At 42.9% G+C, this 16,605-nt stretch overlaps 1 protein-coding gene across 1 annotated transcript in view; it reads left to right on the top strand.

The window, feature by feature from the left end:
- Positions 1-946: 946 nt before the first annotated feature.
- The window catches only part of scn4aa (sodium channel, voltage-gated, type IV, alpha, a), a 28,991-nt gene continuing 13,332 nt past the window's right edge, over positions 947-16,605 (top strand). Inside the window, exons 1-10 of the mRNA XM_082545181.1 lie at positions 947-966; positions 12,488-12,788; positions 12,984-13,132; positions 13,192-13,272; positions 13,355-13,483; positions 14,006-14,097; positions 14,216-14,506; positions 14,615-14,678; positions 14,846-14,987; positions 15,098-15,295. Of these exons, the coding sequence (XP_082401307.1) occupies positions 12,537-12,788; positions 12,984-13,132; positions 13,192-13,272; positions 13,355-13,483; positions 14,006-14,097; positions 14,216-14,506; positions 14,615-14,678; positions 14,846-14,987; positions 15,098-15,295 (1,398 nt within the window). The 5' untranslated portion in view covers positions 947-966; positions 12,488-12,536. The remainder of the gene's footprint in view (positions 967-12,487; positions 12,789-12,983; positions 13,133-13,191; positions 13,273-13,354; positions 13,484-14,005; positions 14,098-14,215; positions 14,507-14,614; positions 14,679-14,845; positions 14,988-15,097; positions 15,296-16,605) is intronic.

Here is a 16,605-nt window from a genome sequence, read left to right as displayed (position 1 = left end):
TGACATCAGAATGGCCTGATAACAAGGGGAAGGTGTCCCACTATGAGTTCACACAGGAGTTTCATCCATTATCCTCACATCCCACTTATTGATGCAATATATTTCTATTGGCTCCAGTCTGTAAGGATGGTATCAGCCACACAGCTGACATATTAGCTCACAGTGGAAACAGTTATTGTAAGAGAAATTTTTAATATAGATGTTTATTATTTAGGCTCATAAACATCTGGAAAAAAAAATTAATCCAGATTTTCAAACTGTACATTTGTTTTTCTCGTGTACGAACCTGCAAAGTATGCTCAAGTTTATTTCTGAAATCAGATAAATGGATTACAAACACACAAGAATACTGAAATACAATAAGTTTAACACCTCTGATTTAAATATTTTATTGGTGAACAGAGCTGAGATTTTAAGGTTTTTTTTTTCTTTTCTTTTCTTTTCATTAAATTCAACCAAACACCTGCAGTCCTGTTTTCAGGCTATGTTTAACTCCTCTGTGTTTATATCAGCACTCTCCGAAGTGCTGATGCAAACGTATTATGTCACCAGAAGGTCTTAATGTGCAGATTTTTCACATTCTGGCAAAACCCAAAACTACTTCAGCTCTCAGTTCCTTATTTTTATAATGCTCAACAGATTATGCTCCAAAACTTTTAAGTGAGAGGAATCATGCGCTCATGGGTCCGTGCTGGGGAGAAGAAACCGTCGTGCGCTCCGTTCATCAGCGCTGCCGCGGTTCTTTTCTTCTCTCTGCCACAAAATAATAGTAATCGAGTCTCACTCTGGGAAATGCGCTCAGGAGCGACCAGCGGTGTGGGAACGGGACGTGAATCCGGTACCTAAGTGTCAAAGGTCTGATTTTACCTGCAGCGACTCCTCCGGTTTCACTGCAGGACGCCACACTGCGCCAGCAACAGCCGCCTTGCAGCCCCGCGCTGGAAGGAGAAGAATTGCGTTCTCAGTGTAAGACTTGAAAGAAGACACTGTTTTATTTTTCTATTTTCTTGGATTCTGTGGAAATATTTCTGTTCCCGTGCAAGGTAACGCACCACCTGTATTCTGTTGCCTTCCATGAGCCTGGAGGTGGCTCCTGCATTAAGTTAAGACTCGGAAAAAGTTGCCTGTCTGGCTGCAGTTTCGGGAGGGGTTTGATGATTATTTGGCGCTGTTTGGTGTCTTCATTGGTTGTGAGTTTGCTATATTTGCTCCCTTACTTGAAATTAAACGGACAAGTTTGGTATCTTCCAGATTTTAAGATGAGGGCAGTTAAGCTATTCTTTAGAATCACTTGATTTTATGCTCTTCTTATTTGGACTGGGGTGAAACCTTCACAGTTTTCTGTGGCTGGGTACTGCGTACTTCCGCGCCAATCAAAAAAATAAATAAATGAAAAGCTTTTTGATAAGAGAGGCTTTGGATTTGTTCCAGAAATACACTGTAATTGAGCCAGACAGATTTATGGCTTCACAAAAGCTTATTAAATGTTTATGAGGAAGCATGTGGTTGTTTGTGTGCATACATAAGCTGTGACAAATTATTTCATTGCAAATGTTATGCAATAGTAACGCAGGGAAAGCGTATGTGAACATCACAACAGGGCCGTTTCTACACCTGCGAGGTGAAACTCCCATGTGGCACGTAGCTGTAATGTCCAGTGTGGACACTGCAACCTTCTCAAAACCCCCACTACGCTTCCTCTTGCAGAGACAGAGTTGTATTTTTAGCTCATGTCTTCATAGCAGATGGGCAAGATCCTGTGATGCTGTGGATGCTCCTACCCAGCCGTTTCCATTAATCCATGCTGCCAAAATCAGAGGTCCAGGACTATGCATACAGCCTGGCTCCATGCAGGCAAAGCGGCGTCAAAAACCCGGAGGCTGGTGTTCCTGTTAGAGGCTGCCAACAATGCACCTGCAGATCTTATGTAACAGCTGGACTTACACAGTGGAGGCCAAGCAGTAGGATCAGTGCAACTTCCAACATGGGTTGGGACCTCAGGGGGCATTTTTAAACATTTTTAAATTTTATTTTCACAATTTTAGTTCATATTTAAATTTAAAAATACAAAGTTGTAGTTTCTGTTCTGCATTCTTCCCTAACCTTCTTACTTGTGACCTGACATATCTGGTGTAAATACATATGTGTGTTTTTTCATATGCACAAAATGGAAATTTTATGGAGAGATCTGTTGGCTTCTTCTCCAGGAGTGTGTTTGTGTGTCTTGTATCAGATGTTCTTGGATGCAGAAGGTGTCGGTTTTGAGTTACTTTCACCAAGTAAGACCATGTGACTGCCTGGCCGGGGCTCTGTATTTTCCACAGTATTCAAAAGGTGAAATAAGGTTAAAGATAAGTAAAGATTTTTTCTAAAAAACATGATCTAATTTATTCAGCTACCTGATGCAGTGTATTTGTCTTTAAAATATTGTTTGTCTTTGAAATATTATTTAGTGAGATGGTTCAAACATTGGCAGCCCCTCATATAGATGTCTGTTTTTTAAGGTCTCTGTTGGTGTTATGGTTATGATAATAGCTCCCCCTGGTCCCACACAAGCTGGATGGAATATTCTCCATATCACTTCCACATGTAATCTACTCAGATTTCCGCTCACTGAGTGCAAAGGCCAAATGGGTCAGTTTGAGACCACAGAAATCTGTTTAGAAAGTTGTATCAGACCAGAGGACAATTTTACAGGAAGAGAGCTTTCATACCACCACCAATGCTGAGAATTCCCTCTTCACAATGCATGAATTGCGCCTCTATCTCTGGATTTTTTGTGATATTTCCTTTGTGGCGTCAAAATGATGTCTCACAGTTTTTCTTATTTCATTTTCATGTGTTGCTGTAAGGTGAGGTGATATGAAATGTCTAAATTTGCCTTATCACCTTATGATAAAAAAAAAAAATCCATCAGAAAGTTTCTATATCCACAATCAGATAGAATCATGCAGTGCCATCAATAAGATTTTGAGTAATCCTGCGTGACAAAAATAAATAAATTAATACATACAAAAATAAAATACACAAACGAATCATCCGTAATGATGGAAATAACTGTAACTCTTTTTAAAACAAGCTTGCTTCAGTGGTGATCTCCTGCTGTCACAGCTGCAATGGCAGGCTGTGTGGAGTGTGGAAATTAGGACCCAAGATGCAGGCACAGCCTCTGATGTGAGTGAGCATTATTTTGACAGTGACGGTACAAATAGCAGTGATGATGGCAAGTGCAGAACCTAAACTGGAAAAAACTAACAAAAGCAAACTTGAACCCTTTAAATGGCAACACATGGAGACAGGGCAAAACACAAACAAACCAGCAAAAAGCAGGTAAAAACACAGGGCTTATATACACACAGAAACAATCAGGGAATGAGAAAAAGGAGGGAGAAACAGCTGGGGTAATTAGACAAGAGCACAGAGAACACTAGACACTGGGAATAATCACAAACAACCCAAAATAAACAAAACCACAGAATATTAATCAACTTAAAACATAAACACGGAATCCACAGACTCCAGACCGTGACATCTGCGTTAGCTCTAAGGCTGACTTTCCCCACTTGAAATCTCATATTCTATTAGTATCATGATGTTTTGAAGTCGTCACCCTCCAGGAGCTCAAACATTTATGTAAGCAGTCGCTGTAGTCAGCCAGAAGCACATTATTAGGCAGTTTTCTTTAATGAAAGTCTGGATTAAAAATCTATAGCTATTCAAGATCTCTGTCTAAATAAATAAATGAATCTGGGTAAATTCCCAGATGATTAAATATGCAACTATTTTGCTGGTAATAACTGAAATGAGTAAAGAAAATGAACAGCCTATTTATGCAAAATAATTCATAACTTTATTGGGGGGTTATATTGGTTGGGTCTGATTATTTTTTTTTGGGGGGGGGGGGGGGGGGGTGTCCATAACCCCCCTACACCCCCTGGAAATTACGCCCCTGCTATGATTTGTCTGTTGGTATCCATGCACTTTGGTTTGGTTTGAGCATTGCGAGAGCCACTTTAGATGTGGTATTTGGGCCAATTTGCACTTGTTTCTGCCTTTTCTACATCAACTTGTATTGGAAATAACTTCTTGTAAAGGAAAAGTAAAAATCTTGGTACCGGTTGATGATTACAAATATAAACTTATTTAATGCTACAGTCACACAAGGGAAAATAGACTGTAGACCTTAGCATGGCTAAAAGTACTGTGACCATGTGCATTGAACTTGTGATCTAATTTCATCTGAAAGAGTTACTTTGTAGACAGGGACCAGATTTGATACCACTCTCGTCTATGTAGCCAGTGCATTAACCAGGTGGCAATCAGTTAAGTCTACCATTGCAAAGAGATGCAGTGCAGACAAGTTGTGCTCATTGGCACAGACTGACTAAGATTCATTGAGCTATATGTTGGCAAGCTGTCTTTACAAATTAGATGGCAGTTATTTGCCAATCTGCCCAGAGTGATTGCATTTAGTCCAAGACGAGTTGTGATTGTTTGGAAACAGGCTGGCTTCCAGTAAGCAACCTGTGATTGAAAGAAGTCACCTAGAGGTTGAGGGTGTAGCATGCTTAGACCCATTACTGAAGAATAAAGACTGAACAATATAGGAGGCATTTATCTCTGAGTAATGCTGTTGCACTTTTTCCCCTTTGTAGTGCTTCTTAAACATTTCTATACCTTGCATCCCCCCTGAAATCTATGCCTATGGTAGTAGCATACAGTAACACCACAGGGAGAAGCAACAGGTGCAGTTTCTGTTAGTGTGGCTTCCTGTGAGAGTATGAAATATATGGGTAATTGGTGGATGACAATGTGAGAGCAAACTACAGTTTTGTAAGTTGACCCCGTGAGAAAAAAGGGAACAGGAGGATGGCAAATGCCAAAGGATGTGTGAATAAAGGTCCTTGTTTGCTCTGTGGTGCTGTCATTTATAATTACACAGCACTCAATTATGTGCATTGAAGGGACTGAGATGTCTGCTGTGTGACCACAAGATTTGTCTTTGAACTCCAAGCTGCTGTCATGCTTGTTTGATGTGACATTTTTTTCCCCTCAAGATCTCATTGCTCTTCTGATTATGTTAGCAACTTGAGGATTTGGTGTTTGATTAACCCTCTCAAGGCAGGCATTGCCGATTTGGAAGTTAAAAACTAACAACCTGATTACCCCACATACATATTTTATGAGTTTTTTTTACTCAGAAGTACCACTGCAGGACTTGGTTGTGCATTAGCAACAAAAGGTTTAATTTGAGCCTGAGAGGGTTAATGGTGGTTAAATGAAATGTATTTACTGTCTCTGAGTATACAGCACACTCTGTATCACCATCTGAACTCAACCTGCCCTTGTGATAAAAGCCAAAAGCCAGCTGAGTTGGTTTCCAGAGGCGAATATTGGCAATTGCATTCCCCAGCCATATAATGTAACGAAGAGGTATCTACATTACCCCGTCTATATCCTCAGCTGGAATGTCTCAGGTCACACGGTGTCCACTGACATGCAAGGTGATATATATATTACTGTCGGGGAAGGCTTCTGAAATCCGACATTCCCTCCTCTGTTTCCAACTGTGTCTGACAGCATGGAGGCATGGCCGTGATGATGTGTCTTAAGTTTTACTCTCAAGATAAAACCAGTGGAGGAAAGGACCTTTCAAGAACTATACTTAATGAAATAATAAAGAACTTATAAAGTATGATAAATATTAATGCAACTATATTTTAAAGGCGAGATTGTACTTTATATTCTATTGGATTAATTTTATTTCTTTCTTCTTCTTCCTTTTTTTTTATTTTTATTTTTTACAAATACCATACTAGGTTTTTACTCTGGTCAATTTTAATAGCTAATACTTTCAAGAATGCATTTCAATAAATCCCCTTTTACTCTCCACTCTCCACTCTTTTTTTTTTTTTTTTTTTGCCTGTCCCGTTTGGCTCTTTTGCCATCAGAATTGTTGTCTAAAGGCAAAGAAAGATGCCCAATGGATTTACTTTACCAAATTGACCATCCCAGCCTTGCCGTAATGGTCCATTTGATTCACCTTTTATTGTTTATTTTATTTTCACTTACTGAATACGGGACAGACTTGACTGGGGGAAAGAAGGGGAGAAAGAAAGAGGGGAAGAGAAACAGCTGAGAAGAGGGACGGGGGAGAAGGGCAAAAAACAAAAACCAACAGAATGAGCAGAAAAAAAAAGAAAAAAAAATGCATATATCAATCACCTGGATCACCTGCTGAGAAAGAAAAAAGAAAACAAGCAGAAGAGAACAAGAGTAATAGAATAAACAGCATCACAATGATATATGGGAATATGACAGTAAATACTAAATGTTAAACATTATTGTGCAGCACATAAGATCAACAGAACACAGTGTGCTTTGAGGTAGGAGCCAAAAAGGGTGTAGTTTGTGGGTGTGATCACCCGTGTGTACACCTGTGAGCATGGACACGCTTGTTTTTTTAAAAGGTTCCTTCATGTAATGATCTGCTAGAGGGTGTGGGGGGGCCACAGCCCCGTCCTCCAGGGCATGAAGCAGGTATGGAGGAGATCAAAACTCCAGACATCCAGAGGCCCCCAGAACACAAGAGACCAAGGAAGACCAACAGAGGGGCAGCTGCGCCACTGTCCCAGAAAGAGCTGAGGAGAGTCCCAGATGAGGGCTCACTCAGCAGCCGCGGAGCAGAAGCCAGGGGGAGTTGCAGTGACGCGCCCGTGAGCTCCGCCGGCAGCCAGCCGTGCCTGAGTGACCGAGCCCCAGGCCGAGAGGCCGGGGGCACCCCACCTCCGAAGTGGCCCGAGCGAGCCCCAGGCTCCAGGCCCCGATAAGCGGCCGTCAAGGAGTGAGCCGGTGTGTACCTGGACGCCCACCCCCAGACACAAAGAACCACCAACGCACCGATGTCTGAGGGAGTCCGCCACTGGCAGGGGAAGTGGTGGTAGGGGGAGATAGGCCTCCAAACCTTGGAGGGCCTGAGATGTCCCCAGAGAGGTGGCGCCTGACACCCAACCTGACATATAGACACAGAAATACAGGCACACACATATACAAACATCCATTCCCACCCTCATGCTCTCATATGCACTTACTCCACACTCAACCAACGTGGAGACAGACATAAAGAGACGCTGTACACATGATCACACTCCCCAAGCGTACTCTACAAACCGGGTCTAGGTACCCTTGCCCCTGGAGGGGGAACTGCACCCAGACCCAGGTGGTATTACCCTTTTCCCTGCGGTGGGGGGAGGCAGACCGCCCCGACTCCGCAGCAGCAGGGAGGCCCCACACTCCAGACCGCAGTCGGACGGCCAACTCCTCCTCCTAGCCCCCCCGCTCCAGCAGGTCGCAGAGAACGGGGGTGAGAGAAGACTCCAAACCTCCCTCCACCCGCTCATTGTAGTGTTGATGCATGTGTGTTCTAAGGTGCATTTAAAACCCAGGAGGGCATGGAGCTACCTGCCAGAGAGCAGCAGGTAAGCGCATGGTCCCTCCTGCTAGCCCTCAATGTCTACGTGTATTTAAAATTGAGAGGTGGGCAACGACGCCAGGGGTGGGGTGTACACCCTGATGGTACTTTGGATTCCGTGTATTGTGCCCACCCCCAAGATCCTATATGTATGTGTAATGAGAGTGAGAGTAATGTGAATGTCTAAGTTGTGGGATAAAATTGAGGCAGAGGCAGCCAGAAGGGGACGGGGGGGGGGGGGTAGCCTCCTCTGCACCCTGGTGACCTACCCCTACTCCAAGGTCCTGCATGTGTGGGTGGTTGTGGTGGAGCGGGAAGAGGGAGGCAGCTGGAGATGGGGAGGGAAGGAAGGGAGGGGCAGGTGACCCCTCCCTGGGGCCAGCTCCCCCGCTGACCCCAGTAGGCACCCCCATACTCCGCGACCCGCCAGGGAAAGGGGGCCCAGGCCCATCCAGACCGGGGCCCAGTGCAGCAGCGCCTCCCGGCCCCACAGAGCCCGGGACAGTCCACCCAACCCCACCACAGAAAAAACTGCACCCACCCCACCATCCACTCATCTTCCAGACTACATAAGACAATAAACACCCAGGCTGAGATCTTCCTCCACCTCTCCTGTATCTCCCCCTCCTGCAGAGAGAGCTCCCGAGGAGAGGAAAGCTCCTGCAAGATGTGACCATCTCCCCCACCAGTTGAAGAGCCCCCCAGGTGGCTCGATGCACCGGCGGCACCCTGCTCCAGGGGTGGGCCCCCATGCACCCACCCGCCCACAGCCCCGGCAACACACCAACCAGGACCCAAGCCCCCGAGGCCCGGCCCGGCAGCTTGCACATCTGGAAAGGCACCATCAATTCTGAAAGATATTTTAGAGCAACATACGCAGTCTTCTTCAGGGAAGGCCTTGCATATTTCAGCAAAATAATGTTAAACTCTGTACTGTACCTATTCAAACAGAACAGCTTCCTTGTAGAAAAGTCCAACTACATGTGTATTTTTTAAAGATGTCGTGTTTTCAATTTGCTACACTGAATAAAATGTGAAAAAATTACATTTTACACACTGTCCCAACCATTTCAATATTTGTTTGACTCAAAATGTCTCCAGTATTTTTCAAAACAAAAAAGAAAAAAAGTGTTTCAAATGTCTGTATGGCTTCTGTCTCTAATTAATCATCTCAAGACCTCTTTTACTTATCAGGTTGCCCTCAGAAGGTAACCAAACCTTCTATTAGTAACCACCAATTAAAACATTTGGACAGTTATCAAGACGGCTCCTCGTTCTGGGGCTTATTTTACTGCAGCAACTTTGATGTTAAAGACCTACTGAAAACTAAGTGATTTTAGATTATTACTTTTACTTAAGTACAGGACCTGATTATTTAAAACAGTGAACCAAATGCTTTCTTGGTGCTTATACTCAAAATTAGACAGGATTTTATTTACGGTTTGTAAATGGTTTATTGAGGAGTAAGATATCAAGAATCTCCTTTGGCTGACACAGAATATCGCAGGCTCTTTCAGTGCTGGCTCTTTCCTGTGGGGAAACACACACTGATATTTGCAGTTTAAAAAAATGGTGACGAAACGTATTACTTACCTAACTTATGAGGGAACAACCAACTCATGAAGACTTTTTTTTTGATACTGAAGGACCTAGCTCTTTTTTTTTTCTTTAAAGGACATTTGCTGGCTTCAGCAGTTATGGAGTGATGTAACGCCATCAGGAAATTTCCCCCATAAGCCACGTAGAAACACATCCAATCTCACGATGTGTATTTTAGGGTCGCGAGCAGCGAGGCCCTCGGGGTCCAAAATGGGGGTTTTGAAACGGGATGATGAGAGAGGAAACTGGCGCTAAGAAGGGGGTGTGAAGGGATTACTGGGTAGGTGCAGATCTGCCCAACTGAAATAGCCTGGTTTTATAGGTGAATGGTCATAAATAAAGGACATGCAGACCAATTTATTGGTATTATTTCAGGGGACCACAGAGTTAGTCTGGTTTGTGTTTTGTTGTGATTAGGAGCAAGGATGGTGATAGGGTAATGAGTTTGATGAGTGATAGGGTAAAGATGGTAATGACTGAATGAAAGAACGAGAGTCTCAAATGCCATGTGGCGGAATAGTGGGTGGGTTTGGTAAGGGTGCAGACGTGGAAGCTTACTGTATATTTGGGGGCCTTGGGTTTAATAGAAGGTAAAGAGAAGAAGCGTGGTAAGATAAGTTGGCATGCTGTCCTGTTTATCGGAGGGATGTAAGGCACAGGGCAAAGACTCAGCCAGGAAGGAATGAGCAGAGTCATCGGGCTTCTGTAACACGACGCTCCGTCTTGATTGCCTGTAGCAGCTGGGCAGCCACCGTATCTGTGCGAGCGTGTGCGTGTCTTCACATGTGTGTGAATGCAGAATTTTATGTTCGAGTGAAGTGGTTCGAGCAAGTATAACTGCACGTTCACGTCTTTGATCAGTGCATCAGTCTGTTTATGCCATCATGTTGACTTATGTGTGTGAACTCAAGAACCTTTTTCTTTGTACAGTCTTCGTTGCCTGTTTTGGTGATTTGGTGTTATGTAATTCCTTCTTGTGCAGCCTTATTTAAGAAAATCCAAACTTTTGGTACTTGACTTGTAGACAGTGTGTTTCTTAGATTGTATTAATTATTCTTTTCAGTTTAAGGCTCCAGTTATGCTTTGTTTTCCTCCTTGAAATTAGCATATAACTGTATATTAATATTGTTGTTCTTGGGCAAATTCCTAAGGGGAAATGTTTATTTATTCTGTAGGATGCTGATGTTATTCGTCTTATTCATTAGTCATATAGAGACATATATTTGATTTAATAAATGATCATGTCCAGCACAGTGGGAGCTAACTTTAGCTCCTGCAGACAAAAGTGATCTCCTCTGGCTGCTAAACACATCAAAGGATGTAAGAAAATGCTGCTTGGACCTGATGTGAAGCGCCTGCTAAGGTAATAAGTAATCCGATGTAGACAACTAATGTCACGGTATCTTTAGAGTGGTGGGAAAGTCCAGGACCCTGTCCTAAGTCTGTCTAATCATTTTGCTACCATATGGTCACTTTTAACTGCTTGTGGTGCAGTGGTGGGCGAGGAGGGTGAGGTGAGGGGGCAGTGCTGGGCTGAAGATGTAAAGCAGAAGGTAGAAGGCAGAAATGAGAGATGGTGAGGTGTTTGGACACACATTAGAGCAACTAAGACCTATAATTAATTCTTTGTATTTAGGACATATGTAGAGAAATGCAGGGTGTGTTTACATTTGGCTTCAGATCATCATAGGTTTATGTGCTTTTGCAAAGGTCCAGCCATTTCCTATCTTTGTCAGTAAAATGTACACAGCCTAGATATACCTTTGCTAGTTCTGGGTTGAATCCTCTTTTTGCCTTCAGAACCACCTCAGTTCTTTATGCCATGGATCCAAAGGCATGCTGAAAACCTTTCTCAGTGATTGTGGTCCAAATTGAGGCAACCACATCACACAGTTGTTGCAGATTTGTTGGCTGCTCATGCATGAATGAATCTCCTGTTTCACCATATCCCAAAGGTGCTCTGTTGGATTGAGATCTAGAGACTGAGGACGCTTTTTAGAACTCATTGTCATGTTCAAGAAACTAGTTTGAAATGATTTGAGCTCTGTGACATGGCACACTCTCCTGCTGTAAGTAGGCATCAGAGGGTGGGCAAACAGCTGGGGCAACTGTGGCTAGGGCTCAGGTGGAAGAGTTGTTTATCTACCAATTAGAAGGTTGGTGGATTGATCCCCTCTGATCCCTGAGTTGCATCCATTGGCTTGTGAGTGAGTGAATGTTAGGTAAAAGTGCTTAGGTGTAGATAAAAGCACTGTGTACTAATGGGTGAATGAGGCACGTAATACAAAACTCCTTGAGGTCTTATTCTGAGAAGAAAGCTGCTATATAAGTACCAGTCCATCCATTTACTGTTGCTGTAAAAGATTGGACTTAGACAGCAACAATACTTTAAACAATGCTTTCCTGCCATTGAAGGGCCCAAAGTGGACCAAGAAAATATCCCCCACACTATTACACCACCACCACCACCAGCCTGAATCATTGATACAAGCCAGGATGGATCCATGCTTTCATGTCCATTGCAGCACAAATCAAGAATGCTTAGACCAGGCATCATATTTCCAGTCTTTTATTATGCAGTTTTTTTGTGTGTGAATTATAGCCTTAAGTTTTCTGTTCTTAGCTGACAGGAGTGCCACCACTGTAGCCCATCTGCTTGAAGGTTTGATATGCTATGTGTTTGGAGGTGGTGTTCTGCATGCCTTGGTTATAATGAGTTATTTGAGTTACATTTGGCACTGAGTGTATCAGCAAATGTACAACAACTCCTAATGTTTACTGGTGTATTTGGTCCATAATTGGTTTGTAAACCATCATTTTGAAGGTTATCGTAAAGTTGCAACAAGTGTTCATAAATCTTTTTTTTAAGGTTATTACATTTATAACATGTATAACATGTTTATAAAGTAGCAGGCAGAGAAGCAGTTTTATAAATCACAAGACTGTTAAACTACACACTGAAGTTTCAGTCAACCTTTAACCTTTAGTTATTGTTTACATCTGCATCACATTGTGGATCTGATGAGGCTGCTTGAGCTGATTGCAACCATTCAAAACTGCTTTTTAAGTTCCACCTGAATGAGTTTTAGAAGCATCCTTAAAGTGGCTCTCTGCTCAGTGACACTTAAAATAGCACTGCACAAGCTGCACAGAGCAGCCGAGGAGGACAAGAAGTCAGACCCAAGAACCCAAGATGCACAACAGTCAAGACAAACAAGAGTTCACCTGGGCATCTGATGCATATTGTTAGTTAGAAAAGGCAATGTTATACGGGTTATGTAAATTTGTAAAGCTCATGTTTTGATTTGCTTTGTGTTGAAGGTTTTTGTATGTCCTATCTGCATGTGACACCTGGACCTATTTAAAAATCTATGGTTGTTTTATATTCTCTCTGTTCATTCACTGTCCTCCCACCAGCTCCTTCTAGGGAAACCCCGGCAAGGCGGTATCCCTTCGCAATGCAAAGATGGTGCTGCTGCTTCCTCCCCCAGGCACCGATGCGTTTCGCCCCTTTACTCTGGAATCACTGGCGAAGATCAAGAGGCTCGAGGAGGAAAGGAAAAAGGCAGCAGAAGTAAAGGCTGATGACGAGGAACCAGCAACCCCGAATGCTGATCTGGAGGCAGGCAAGGGTCTGCCCATGATCTTTGGGGACCCTCCACCAGAGCTGCTCAACACACCCCTGGAGGACATAGACCCCTTCTATGAAACACAGAAAGTCAGTATGAGCACACATGGAAGAAAAAGCTCTGCTGAAGCACACAAACACATTGCACACTCAGGCTCTAATAAACTCGACTGTATCTTAAAATGTGTCATTGCAGCTCCATGCAGGGTCTCTTAGAGAATTAATTGAAATGTTGTTTTTTGTGCAAAAAATTACAAACTTCATAGATAATTTTGTGTTTTTCAGACATTCATTGTGATCACCAAAGGAAACACGATCTTCAGGTTCAACGCAGAACCGGCGTGCAACATTCTGAGCCCCTTTAGTTTGGTTAGGAGAGGAGCCATCAAAATTCTCATACATTCATATCCTTTTGATTTATTGAGTGTATTTTAGTTTGAATGGTGTGACAGTATTCTTGTACGCTTCCTTAATCCTGACTTAAATTATTTAGCATGTTCATCATGATTACAATTCTATCGAATTGCGTGTTCATGACAATGAGCAACCCACCAGCATGGAGTAAAACTGTTGAGTAAGTAGCTCATCACTGATTATTCACACGTCACACCTCACACAGTAGTTTGGATAATTAATTCTGATTATTTTCTTTGTAGGTATGTCTTTACTGGTATTTATACCTTTGAGGCAACAGTTAAAGTGTTGTCTCGAGGTTTCTGTGTTGGATCTTTTACATTCCTTCGAGATCCATGGAATTGGCTGGATTTCATGGTGATCAGCATGGCGTAAGTATCTGCTTGTGTGTTTATTTAAACTATGTAGATGCATTTGGTAAATAGTTGTTAGTACTTAAATGACAGTAGGAACTCCACCCTTTTTGCTGGTGCAATATAACCACTGAAGGTTATCCAACAAAGACATTTGGTTTTAGTAAAAGATTGACTAAAACCAAATGTTTTTCCATTTGCTTCATTACATCAGAACAGTGTACCTGTCTTATTAGCTGCTAGTGTGGTTCCCTTTTTACACCTTGGCTGTAAAATTCTGATGGGGTATTGTCGTCACCTTGCCGGGAGGGTGGGCAACATAGACACCCAAGTTTGTGAATGTGATAATTCAAGAAGGAAGTCACCTAGGATTTTCAAATTACCACAGGTGTATCTATTAAAAATCGGAAACACACAAACACAGAGTACCGCTGGCCGCTGCCAATGTTTTTGTTTTATTTTTATGTTTTATGATGAGACCTCTGCTTACATCGGGTGGCACGGAAACCATTTCCTTGATATGTTTGTGCCTTTTCCCAGTTACGTCACTGAATTCGTTGACCTCGGCAATGTGTCTGCTCTGAGGACATTTCGTGTGCTTCGAGCCCTTAAAACAATTACTGTGATTCCTGGTATGCGTTCTGTTTTAATATAACACTAATAGTTTAACTCCACTCAGTACACATTATTTTTACTGGTTTTTGAGACTTCCAAATATAGACCACTCATGTATCAATTGTGTTTTGTCAGGTTTGAAAACAATTGTGGCTGCTTTGATCCAGTCAGTGAAGAAAATGGGGGACGTGATGATTCTGACAGTCTTCGCCCTTGCGGTTTTTGCACTCGTTGGTCTTCAGCTTTTTATGGGAAACCTGCGACAGAAATGTGTGCGATGGCCCATCCAAACAAATGACACCATGTTTGAAATCTTTAACGGCACCTCTTCATCCAATAACACAGTGGACTTCAACGACACCATTGGCTTAAATGATACATATACCAACAGCACCTTCAATTTCACTGAATATATTGAAAACTCAGGTATTTTTCATCTAATCTCTAAGTTTTTCATCTGTAATTTTAAATCAATATTGTCCACAGTGGTGTAAAGGTGTAGCTTTTCCAATTTCTTTTTTTGGTTGATTATAGAGAATCACTACTTTCTGGAAGGCAGCCAAGATGCTCTGATTTGTGGAAACAGCTCCGATGCTGGGTGCGTATCACCACAAAGATGCTACAGTGCTAATTTTGTCTTTTATTTGGGGTACTGGAGTTTCAGTCCAGACATGAGCCTTAACTGAAGTTTTAGAAAGGTTGCAAGTGTGATTTGGAGGCTGGGAGTCCAGATGTAGTTGGATAACTTTTCTTCTCTGCTGACAGGAAGTGCCCCGAAGGATACACATGCATGAAGGCTGGGAGGAACCCAAACTTTGGCTACACCAGCTTTGATTCTTTTGGCTGGGCCTTCCTTGCCCTCTTCAGGCTCATGACCCAGGACTACTGGGAGAACCTTTTCCAGCTGGTTGGCTCTTCTTTCATTTGCTTCATTACAGTTTATGCTTTAATTTTAAAAATGTATTGTGAAGAAATTTGTCCTTAGTCCTCGTAGCTTCTTTTCTGTTCTTAAAACAGATCATGAGGGCAGCTGGTAGGACATACATGATGTTCTTTGTAGTCGTTATCTTTCTGGGCTCCTTCTACCTCATCAATCTTATCCTGGCTGTGGTAGCCATGGCTTATGACGAACAGAATCAGGCAACTCGGCAAGAGGCCATCGAAAAAGAGGAGGAGTTCCAGCGACTACTAGAGCAAGTCAAGAATCAAGAGCAGGTAACTTGCACCGGCCTGTTACACTGAAATCAGAATTAGTTCAAAAACTGATTAAAACAAATGGCAAACAAATTTGTGTTCCATTTGCTTGATTTATTATTTTTTCCAAAAACAATCAAAAGCATTTTTGATGCAAGTTTCAAAGACTATTATTGGCAAATAAATCAAACTTATGCACAGAGACAGTATTTACAGTGTTGAACCTCCTTCTTTATATGCAGTTCTTTCTGGCACCGGATGCTTTTCAAGGGATGTGATCTAGGGAGACTCTTGGTCATAGATTCAAACTATTATTTACTTTGCCTTGTGACGTGGTGCTTTTTCCTTCCTGAAAAATGCACTGATTAACACTAAATTCCTCCTGGATGACTGGAAGAGATTGGTCTTTGCCTGGATCAAATTCAAAATAAAACTGAATATGCAAAGTGTATAAGACACAAATATGTGCCACAACAACCACTTTTAACCACAACTATTTGGATTTAGTGTCCCAGCAATCCCTGACTCATTGCCAAATTTATATTACTTTACAATAACTTCCCATGCTGTCCACGTGTTCAAACGTTTAGAGTATTATTACAGGTCAAAACTAGTCTCACCTTCAAGCCTTTTAGCCAAAATCCCAGTACTGGTTTTTGCCATCCTATGGCTCATAGTAAAAACTTTGTTTTCTTCTTTTTATTCAGTATTATCCATCCATCCTTCCACCTTCTTCTGCTTAACCGGGGCTGGGTTGCGGGGGCAGCAGCCTAAGCAGAGAAGCCCAGACCTCCCTCTCCCCAGCCACCTCCTCCAGCTTGTCCGGGGGAACACCAAGGCGTTCCCAGGCCAGCCGAGAGATATAATCTCTCCAGTGTTTCCTGGGTCTGCCCCAGGGCCTCCTCCCTGTGGGACATGCCTGGAACTCCTCAACCAGGAGGGCCCAGTAGGCATCCTTGTCAGATGCCCGAACCACCTCAGCTGGCTCCTTTCGATGTGGAAGAGCAGCGGCTCTACTCTGATCTCCTCCCTGAACTTCTCACCTTGAACTTCTCACCCTATTTCAAAGGGAGATGCCATCCACCCTTCGGAGGAAGCCCATTTCTGCCACCTGTATCCGCGATCTTGTTCTTTCGGTCACTACTCACAGTAGTGTAGCTTTTCCAATTTCTTTTTTTGGTTGACCATAGGTGAGAGTAGGGAATCGCTACCTTATCATGGTGTAGGGAGTTTTGTGTTCCAGGGCTCCCAGGGGCTATGTTGTCCAGGGGCTTCTGCCCCCTGGTAGGGTCTCTTATAGCAAATTGGTCCTGGGTGAGGGACCAGACAAA

The sequence above is a fragment of the Aulonocara stuartgranti genome (genome assembly GCF_965226115.1).
Source record: "Aulonocara stuartgranti genome assembly, chromosome: 8".
NCBI lineage: Eukaryota > Metazoa > Chordata > Actinopteri > Cichliformes > Cichlidae > Aulonocara > Aulonocara stuartgranti.
The sequence above is the reverse complement of the archived record's forward strand: the minus strand, read 5'-3'. Positions and strand labels throughout refer to the sequence as shown.